General features: G+C 38.9%; 1 protein-coding gene across 1 annotated transcript; it reads left to right on the top strand.

Moving 5' to 3' along the window:
* Positions 1-5,015: 5,015 nt before the first annotated feature.
* LOC112280123 (cell division cycle 5-like protein) lies at positions 5,016-10,429 on the top strand. Its single transcript, XM_024515211.3, has 7 exons — positions 5,016-5,488; positions 5,833-6,492; positions 6,666-6,929; positions 7,320-7,607; positions 7,792-8,286; positions 8,963-9,244; positions 9,342-10,429. Exons 1-7 carry the CDS (start codon positions 5,312-5,314, stop codon positions 9,597-9,599), a joined length of 2,424 nt encoding a protein of 807 aa, XP_024370979.1. The 5' UTR covers positions 5,016-5,311; the 3' UTR covers positions 9,600-10,429.
* Positions 10,430-10,855: the final 426 nt, after the last annotated feature.

Raw genomic sequence — 10,855 nt, 5'->3', positions numbered from 1 at the left:
AAAATATTCAAGATTCTTATTATCTATATATACTATAACTAGACTAGGAGTACCTTCTAGATAATGGTGCCATTCTTGAAACGAATCCACAATTGCAAGAAGCTCTTTGTCGTGAATCTCATAGTTGATCTTAGCTGCTAAAAAATTTTTGGAATGAAAAGCTATTAAGTGAAGTTTATCATCTGTTCCCATTTGTGATAATACAATACCTAAAGCAAAGTTTGATGCATATGTTTCCATAAAAAATGGCTTAAAAAAGTTGATGCAATACAAGATTGGTGCAAAAACAAGGTTATCTTCAAAGCTTCAAATGCTACTTTTGCTTTTTGATTCTATTGAAGTTTGTCTTTACAAGTCAAATGTATAAGTGGAGCTACAACTTGAAAGAAGTCTTTGATGAAGATCCGATAGTAGTTGGCAAATCCCAAAAAGCATTGAACAACTCTTACCATTTTTGGGATCTTCTAATCCATAATAGTTTGAACTTTCTTAGGATCCATCATAAGTCCATCATTTAAAATGATGTAACCTAAGAAGTCGACTTGAGTAATGTGAAATATACACTTTTCTATCTTAGCATAGAATCTTGCATCTTATAGTTTTTATAATACACGACAAACATGAAGTTCATATTCTTCTGTATTCTTAGAACAGATTAAGATGTCGTCTAAGTAACAAACAACAAAATCATCTAAAAACTCCCAAAAGACATCATTCATTAGATGTTGGAATGTTGTTGGTGCATTTGTAAGTCCAAAACGCATGACGTTGTATTTGAAATGTCCATACCTTATTTGAAACACATTCTTCCATTCATTTCTTTTTTTGATGCATACCAGATTGTATGCACCTCGTAAATCTATTTTTATATAGATCTTAGCTTGATTCAACTAATCAAGAAGTCCAAATATCAAAGGTAGCTGGTACCTATTTTTGATAGTGATTTTGTTGAGTCCTTGATAATCAACATACATCTGCAATGATCTATCTTTTTTCTTCACAAATAAAATTGGAGCTCCTTCTAGAGATTTGAAATGGCGTATGAAGTTCTTGGCCAAATTCTCTTCAATATACTCCTTCAGTTTAGCTAACTTATTTTGAGATAAATTGTAGATTGGTCCAAATGGCAGTTGTGCTCCTTCTTGAAGGTCAATTGAGCAGTCATACGAATGATGTTCTGAAAGAATATCTGCATTCTTTTTTTCAAATATATCTTTAAAATCTTCATATTGGCTTGGAATGCTACTTGAAGTCTTTCCACCAATAGAAACAGGTGTGACATAAATGACACAAGGTGATCTTTCTTTTGCAGCATGCAAGAAAGTACTTGTACCTACAAATATAGGTTTAATTATACTAGACTTATGACTTTTTACTTGATTAATTACACTCTTAGTTATACTTTCAGAAAAATTAAGACTACAAGAAGTCCAATCTATTTTAGGATTATATTTTTCTAGCCATGATAAACCTAAAATAATTAGATTAGAAGAAGATCTAATGATATTAAATATTATAAAGCTACTATAATCATTAGTTGCTATTTCTATAGGAAGAATTTCATGAGTAATATCTCTTAAAGACAACAGACGACCATCTATGACTTTTACATGAACATGTTTAGTTTTCTTTACTAAAAATATGCTATGTCTTTTAGCAAATTTTTCATCTAAGAAACATGCTGAGGCTCCTAAATCTAGCAAAGGAGATACTTTGAGATGTTTAGGTTCTAGAATAACATTTATTGTAAAACATGGAGAAGATTCTAAGGAGAGGATAAGACCTTCACTAGGCGTTGTACAAGGTTCCAACCGCACGGTCCCTATTGTAGTTGGACAAATTCTTTTTCCGACATACTATCCTCTTTGATCGCCGTACTCCTCATTTTATGGTTGCATCGCTTCGTTGGACAATGTTGAGTGTTGAGCTTAGGTTCTCCATAATATAAGTACAATCCTTCTTGACGATGATGATTCTTTTCTTGCTCAATAAAAGGTTTGAAACATATTGCATGAATTTGCATATCCTCTACTTCCGAATGTATGTGTTGAAGAGGTGTTGGTGTTGCCATTGAATTATAGTAACGTTGAAGTCCACTTATATGATTCTCATATCGAAATTCAAAAAGGCGATTGTCACACTTCACAGCAAAGTCAATTGCTTGACTCAATGTTTGAGGATCAAGTAAGTTGAGCATTAATTTTTTTATCTCATATTGTAATATGTAGAGAAATTGGCTAATACGTGCAACATCATTCCACTTGATATTAGTTGCAAGTTGTCAAAATTGTAAAGCATACAACGTCACTGATCGATTGCCTTATTGTAAAATATGGATCTTATTGGTTGCAATACGAATTGCATCATGTTCTCCATACATGGATCGAAACTCTATTAGAAAAGCCTCTAGATTATCTAATATTGGATCTTATCGTTCAAGAAAAGATGAAAACCATGATAATACTGAACCTAAAAGAAGCGTACTAATGAATATAACTTACAATCTTGGATTTGGATAGCTTTGGAATTGAAGTTCAATCACAAGTTGTACTTGATTGATAAATCCTCGAAACTTGGATCTTGTGCCATCAAACTTCTCGGATAGGGTAATTCTTGGTTTTTTAACACTAGAAGGATGTTCCACCATAAGAGAAGGGACATGATTTGGCGCAAATATTGAAGCAGCTCCAATCATTTCTATATCTTCACTTCTTGCTAATCTTGTTGCTCCTTGTAGTGGTAAATTGAATTGATGCATCGTAAGAATTAACTCCCTTAATTGCTCTTGCATTTGTACCATTGCACTCTTCATTTCAGCAAGTTCTCCCATGATAACACTTAGAAAAGAAAATATGTCTAATATCGCTCAAGACAAACAAAAGAGAGGAATTTAGAATAAAGAAAATACTAAAAATAATATCAATTTAAAAGAGGGTAATCTGCAACTTCTAATATGCTTAAGTCTTATCAAGAGAAAGATGTAATCTATCTTAATCAAGATTAGACAAAGCTCTAATATTGTAAGTGTACTCTTATTTATCTGTCAAGAATAAGAACTTGATAAAAATAAATAAACAAGTGAGACTTTTCTCAAAAGAAGATGACAAAATAGAAATAAATTAATATATATATTAAGAAAGAAATTGGAATGGCTATTGCCAAAAGACAAGAAAACTAAAGACTCTTGAAACTAGACTGAAAGTAAAAAAAGAGTTGACAAGAGTGAAGAAGGCTTCACTCTTCTCTCTATATATACTATCTAACTAAAAGCTACGTGGTGACATTCTATAGGACCTCCAATATGTGTTGACTTTGTAGGACACATGCCTTGACTTACAACGCAAGTTTTTCTATGTGTGGGCTACATAGTTAGCTTGGTCTTCAAGCTAACAACATGTGTGGTACATGGCCAACTTGTTGACCACGTTTCTAATCCAATAAGTCAATTAAAGACACTTGTAAAGTCAAAGCAATGTCTATCAAGCTTGTAGGATGCTTCCTTACCAAATACTATAGAATTAACTTACCTTTATCACTTTTACTTACTTCTACTTATTTATACATGTAATTATTGGCTTACATGTGTATGTCCATGCCATCCAGTGGCATACTATCTAGGATTACAAGTTGCTATGAAGGTACACCTAGTCTTTCATGTTTCTTTGTTGGAGCCTTATCGAGAGTCATCTCTTCCTGGAAGAGTGCAATGTCTGCCACCTAGTATTAAAATTGAGAACCACAAGGAATACAAGGTGGAAAGGTACTAGATTCACAGCATAAGTGGAAAAAATTGGAATACTTAGTGCATTGGAACGGCTATGATATCAATGAGCGCACATGTGAATGAGCATAAAATCTTATAATGCATCGCAAAAAGTATAGGAGTTTCATCGATACTATCCCCAGAAACCTAATCCTTTTCGATGAAAGTTTTTCAGTAAAGTTCCTTATCCTTCAAGCCTCTTAATCCTGGGCTTTACAAAGAAGGAGGAGAAAGAACCTCTAAAAGACATAGTTAGAGACTATAAATCTGTAACTTGAGACCATTCTTCCATGTTTAGTACTCGTATTTTTCAATGTGATATGGATAGCCAAGAGATAGATACCATACCAGTTATGTCTTCTCAACCGAGTATCTCACAAAGACGACTCCGAGATGAAGAATTGCATGTACCACGAAGACGACGGAGGATACCTAGTAACAGGTCGCTAAAGATTGTGTTTGAGGTAGAACCTGCCTACGGTGATCTTCCCGAAGGAGTGTTTGCAGGGCATTTTCACAATGAAGATACAAAAGTTCATGCCTGGTCAGAAATCATATCTAATAATTCGTATTTTATATAAATATCAGTTTTTATACTTTAAAAATTATAATTTAATAAAATTAGGAAATGTTGAAATTTTAATTAGGCCTTACTTGAATTAAATGTATCAAAATCAATTAAAGCTTTTATATATATATATATATATATATATATATATGTGTGTGTGTGTGTGTGTTTGGAAGTTTATTTTCAAAGAAAAATCAGAAATTTCAGTGTGTGTTATGCAATTGATATTAATTTTTATTTCTCACACAATACATATAAGTCAAATTAATAAGAATCTATGAGACTTTAACAATTGGATGATACACATAATTAATGAAAATGATGTATAATTTTATTTTTCTTCATGAAACGTAAAAAAACTAATTCAATGCACACTTTCCTCCGACGAAAAGAAAAACAGAAAAAAGAAGAAAACTAGTCTGATAAGAAGGCTCATCAGACGATGATAAGTTCCAAATTTACCAGATACCGTGATGCGCAATATAGCGGGGCATATGCAAGCGACAGTGGCGAAGCGCATGATTCACGCCGGTACTTAACCCTGTATGGAAGCCCAATGGTCAGGTCCAGGAATTCGCCTACGTGTACTGCCACGACAGCAGAAACAGGATGGATTCAATCCTAGGTGGCAGATTGCGTAAGCCTGTGTGCGTTGGGGGGGGGGGGGGATCGACTTTCTCCTTCCGCGCGGTGCTGGAGGGTCCGAGCCCGTGTCTGTGCGTGCGTCCAGGGTCACTATGCGCACCAGAGCACTATCCGACCTCACCTATGCTTCTTTTAGGGTTTGCCTTCCCCGTCTTGCTCTTTGTAGTTTGTTTCCTTAGAACGTGGCGTGGAGCGTAGGGTTTTTGATAGCAAGGGGGTTCGCGGACGGGCGGGCGGACGGACGGACGGGCTGGGGCTGCACCAGCTTGGACTAGTGTGGTTCGTTTTATCTGGAGGTGCGCCGGAGGCGCGTGTGGTGAGAACAACTAGCCAATATGAGGATTATGATTAAGGGTGGTGTTTGGAAAAACACCGAAGATGAGATTCTGAAGGCGGCGGTCATGAAATATGGCAAGAATCAGTGGGCGCGTATCTCGTCGCTCTTGGTTAGGAAGTCGGCCAAACAGTGCAAGGCGCGGTGGTACGAATGGTTGGATCCGTCCATTAAGAAGGTACGCTTCTAAATTGATCGCTGCATTACGCAAGTAAGTGGAGAATGTTACGATGCTTTGTTCTTTTGATCGTTCGGTATCTTGAGGAAAATTGGTTTTTGTTCTAGGGTTTGTTTGTTTTCTTTTTTGTTTGTTTCGTTGTTTTCTCGTTGGTTATCGAAGAGTGCATTATAATTGTTGTACTTTCGTAGAGGTTTTGGTATGTTTTACTGGACGAGCTTTTAGCAATGCAGCCCCAGGTTTGTAATTAATGCTTCTCGGGTTAGTATTGCACGCTAGTTAGGGTGATTCTTATTTTTCAGGCCGGATGTGTCTGTTGAAAATCTGGACCTTGGTTTGTGCAGACGGAATGGACTAGAGAAGAGGACGAGAAACTCCTTCATCTTGCAAAACTTATGCCCACTCAGTGGCGAACTATTTCTCCCATAGTTGGTCGTACTCCAGCTCAATGTTTAGAACGTTATGAAAAGCTTTTGGATGCTGCATGTGCAAGAGATGAGAGCTACGAACCTGCAGATGATCCCCGGAAGCTACGCCCTGGAGAAATTGATCCGAATCCTGAGTCGAAGCCTGCAAGGCCTGACCCGGTGGATATGGATGAAGATGAAAAGGAAATGTTGTCAGAGGCAAGGGCTCGTCTGGCTAATACTCGAGGAAAGAAGGCTAAGCGGAAAGCAAGGGAGAAGCAGTTAGAGGAGGCCCGGAGACTTGCATCGTTGCAGAAACGTCGCGAGCTTAAGGCTGCAGGCATTGATGGGCGGCAGCGGCGTAGAAAGCAGAAGGGAATTGACTACAATGCTGAGATCCCGTTTGAGAAGAAGCCACCGTCTGGATTTTTCGAAGTTGGACAAGAAGAAAGGCCAGTTGAGCAACTACAATTTCCGACAACCATTGAAGAATTAGAAGGAAAGCGGCGTGCAGATATTGAAGCACAGCTACGGAAGCAAGATATAGCCGCGAACAAAATAGCACAACGTAAAAACGCTCCTGCAGCTGTTATGCAGGTAATTTAGAAATTTATATTAATTTTTCTTTTCGTAAGGCCATAGGTTATCCGAGCTACAGGATGGACTTCAATCGATGTGTTTTGCCAAGTATTGCAAAGTTTGAATCTTTACAATTATGCTGCTTCTACTGGTTGTCTAACGGTAGGGTTTATCTGGAACTTGCGTCACAGGTTAACAAATTAAATGATCCTGAAGCTGTACGGAAGCGGTCAAAGCTTATGCTTCCCGCTCCTCAGATTTCAGATGCTGAGCTGGAAGAGATCGCTAAGATGGGCTATGCTAAGGATTTCATCGAAGCTGGATCAGAGGAAGGCAGTGGGGTTACTCGTGCGCTGCTTTCCAACTATTCTCGAACTCCAATGGGCATGACACCTCTTCAAACCTCTCAACGAACTCCTGGTGGAAAAGGGGACGCAATAATGATGGAGGCCGAGGTAAAATCAATAATACTGTAACTTAGTGGGATGCCAGTAATCCTGTGCACACAAGGTGACGTGGGACCTAGTTTCATTTCTAACCGATAAGCAATGGCACTTTTAAACACAAACCTTTTCCTCCCCCTCGTGTATCCGTCGCAATAGATCGCGAGATCGTATAGCAGCATAGACTTCTAACTAGTTGGCAAATTGTTTCTGATTCGAACCACTTTTGTACATGCCTTTGTTGCTATAGGTAGAGCGGTTATTGTCATAGTCGTTCGTGCAGTTTTGATAACACTGTTCTAAAGCTACGTGGGATAGTGATATGTATTCTGTTATAACAGCATTCATTGATTGTTCTATGTCAAGTGACTTTATTGTATGTATTCATTTTTGATCCTGCAGAATCTTGCTCGGATGCGGGCAACTCAGACTCCACTATTTGGAGGGGAGAATCCAGAGTTGCATCCGAGTGATTTCTCTGGAGTTACTCCTAAGAAAAAAGATATTCAAACACCCAACCCAATTGCCACACCTCTGCGCACACCCTCTGGTGCAGCCACTCCTCTTCGAACACCTAATTCCGTGTATTCAATGTTTCCTAAAGGAACTCCAATTCGTGATGATCTTCACATCAACGAGGGCTCAGAAATGTTGGGTTCTGAGAGTGCGAAGGCTGAGAAATTGAGACAGGTAAAAGTGCTCTTCTAATTTTGCATTGACCATCATTTCGTGTCTTGTATCTTGTTCCTACATGTCTTTTTGATTTCCCTTTAGATAGACTTGCAAGGGGTGGTTAATCTCCTTGGATGCAATTATTTCATACTTAGTAAAGTATACAATCTAAAGCATAGTTTCTTGGCAATAACTTCTGCAGGAGGAATTGAGGAGAAATCTTCGTGCAGCACTGGGACACCTTCCAGCACCAACAAATGAGTACGAGATTCTAGTTCCACAACTTCCTATTGAAGAAAAGGATGACAATGACGACATTGAGATGGACATGGCAGATGCGATAGCTCTACAACAAAAAGAGAAAGAGGCAGCTGAACTGGCTCTATGGAAGAAACAGACTAAGGTTGTGCAAAGAGGGTTGCCTAGACCACCTCTACCCGCAATACAAGCTCTTAAAACCACGCTGACGTTAGAAGAAGACGGGAAGAATCTTTATGTCTCTTTAATAGAACATGCTGATCTTTCTATCAGACAGGAGATGGTTGCTTTATTGGAAAATGATGCAGCGAAGTATCCTCCGACAGAGGAGGAGACAGTAAAAGACAAAAAGAAGGGAGCTTCCAGAACTGTTGTCGCTGGGAGGCCACCAATGGATGCACCACCCTTGGATGATTTTGAGGAGGAAGATATAAATGAAGTAAGTGAAATTCGCCATGTAATTTTATGAGAATCCTTCTGGAAAGGATCTGGTTTTGCTCCTAATAGATCGTAACTTTAACATTAAGTATGACATGGTATAATTTGGGATTTGAGATGCTCCAAAATATGATCTTTAGATCACATCTGTAACAGTATAACTCGAAAAGTTCTTTAGGTCTTTATTAAATGAATTTTTTATCTCTGAAATGTCCCTAAACTTACATGTTTCATTAATTGTACATAAAATTTACAATAGGAATAGCCACAAAGAGTTTCTGAAGTTTTAATTATTTTAATTAGTTCTATTTTATGAGGTGGTCTTAAATCTTTTTCCTTATTTTTATTTTGTTTTTCTAAATTATGAGACTAGTGTAGCTTTCTGAATTTCGCTGAAGTTTGTGAAGCTTTTTGTGTGGTCATATTTGGTTTCCCATCCTTTTAGGTCAATCAAAGTTTTCATGATCCGAATATGAATATCGTCGTCAGTAACACTCCCGAAATTGTCTTTCATATTCGGACCATTTACTATCATACGCTGAAAATTAGATATGAGCATGTTTACTCTCATCCTACCCATGATTTGATACGTAATGGTCCCCAGATGTTTTGGATCGTGCTGGTTTTATGATTTTAATTCAAAAGTGGTGAGCTAATGGAATGATATTTGATTTCAGGCTTCCCGTTTGATTGAGGACGAGGTCGATTACCTCAAGGGTGCAATGGGTCACGAAGACGCTACTCTAGAAGATTATGCAGAGGCTCGGGATGGATGTGTTGATGATTTAGTATACTTTCCTACACGGGAGAACTTTGGCTTGATAAGTGTGGCAAGCACGAATGATCGGCTTAGTGCGCTACAGTATGAGTTTGAAAATGTCAAGAAGCACATGGAAGCTGAAACAAGAAAAGCTGTTCGATTAGAGCACAAGCTTAAAGTTTTGACTCATGGTTATCAGGTAAAGAAGGATGCTTATTTCTGTTTGAATCTTGCATGAAGTATTTGCTCTTCTGTCTTTTTAGAAAGGTCATGAAATGACAGTGTAAACCGGACAGGTTCGGGCAGAGACATTGTGGAGACAAATCGAGGCGCTACATAAGGAGACTGTCACACTTGGGACTGAGTATGAATGTTTCCGGGCTTTACATTCTCAAGAGCAATTAGCAGCACCCCGCCGCATTGAGAACCTTCAAGATGCTCTCAAAGAGCAGAATGATAAAGAGCGTACGCTTCAACTGCGTTATGAGAATTTACTTGTAGAGCAGGAGAACATCAAAGGATTCATGCGCAGCCATGATGAGCGCGCGTCCTAGAGACGCATACACACCGCGGATCCAGCAAGACGGAGGCGATGACTGGATGCGGGTGAAAGCTAGGAATTTGTACGTTTGGTTTTTCGGTCTTCTTTCAGCTCATTAGAGTCCGAGTGGTGGGGTCGCTTGGAATAATCATCGGCCCCCTTGTGAGTGGCATTGAGCTGGCACTGGGGCGTTTGGTATATGATGCTAGAGTGCGGTTTTTCTAAACCACCTCTGAGTTGTGACATTATGTGTGAAGTCCGACATGGAGGGGAAATCGATGCGTTTGAGGGTTTTTGTGGAGTAGGCGTCTGAGGCTTGCTCGGGGAAGTTTACGATGACTACGAAGGGTGGCATTACTTGATTTTATCTTGTTTTGCACTCGCCAGGGCGTGCTGCGGAGGTGCTGTCTTTGTAATGCTCGAATTACTCCGGCAGTGGCATGGAAAGCAGCATCTTGAGCTAAGGAGGCGTTGGATTGCTGCTCTACTAATTTGTCCTCTTCTGAGCAGTCTTCGACGCATATACACTTCAAACAAGATGTGAAGACAACCTGAACATGAATGAAGTAACGCCATAGCCCATGACTCGAGACATTAGGGTCTGCATCTTTCTCTGGCAATTTTCCGAGAACCAGTAATGTGGAGGTAGGCATCAATGCCAGAGGTTCTTTGTGACCTTTTTCTTGTAACTAGTAGCCACGCCACTAATTATCTGTCCGACGAAATGTCGTCTGTTGGTCTGTATGGAAGGCATCGGCTTTCTCTTGATGAGACCTACCAACCCAACGACAGATATTGTTAAATCAAAATTTTATTCAGGAGTAAAAGCACAATTTTAACACAGGTTGGTCTGCTCTGGTATTTTGTTCTTTAGATAGTAAGTTCTGCATGAGTGCCCACCGTACTTTCGGGGACCTTCCGATGCGTAGCCTTCTAGCTAGGATGTTTCTCGATTCTGCAATTCATCCGAATTGCAGAAAAAGTTCCGCAACGGGAAGCAGAAGTTGGTATTGTAATTTCAATGTACAGTTGCATCCGAAGGCTTTTTCGATAGTTCTATCAACCTGATGAACCTATTTTTATAACATAGACTTGCCAGTTCACCTCAAAAGACTACGCAGAATTTTTTTGGGGAGGCGGGGTTGCAAAGTTCCTTAAATTTCAGTTGTGTATCGTAACCTTAAAACCAATCAGTTCTCCTTACTCTTTTAGTTCTAGTTCAAAACTACTGTATCTGATGTAGTTTGTGTTTTTGCTATTGATGTGATG

This window comes from Physcomitrium patens, chromosome 3 (genome assembly GCF_059467195.1).
Source record: "Physcomitrium patens ecotype Gransden chromosome 3, ASM5946719v1, whole genome shotgun sequence".
Lineage (NCBI taxonomy): Eukaryota > Viridiplantae > Streptophyta > Bryopsida > Funariales > Funariaceae > Physcomitrium > Physcomitrium patens.
Note: the sequence above shows the minus strand (reverse complement) of the source record. Positions and strands in the feature narration are given on the sequence as shown.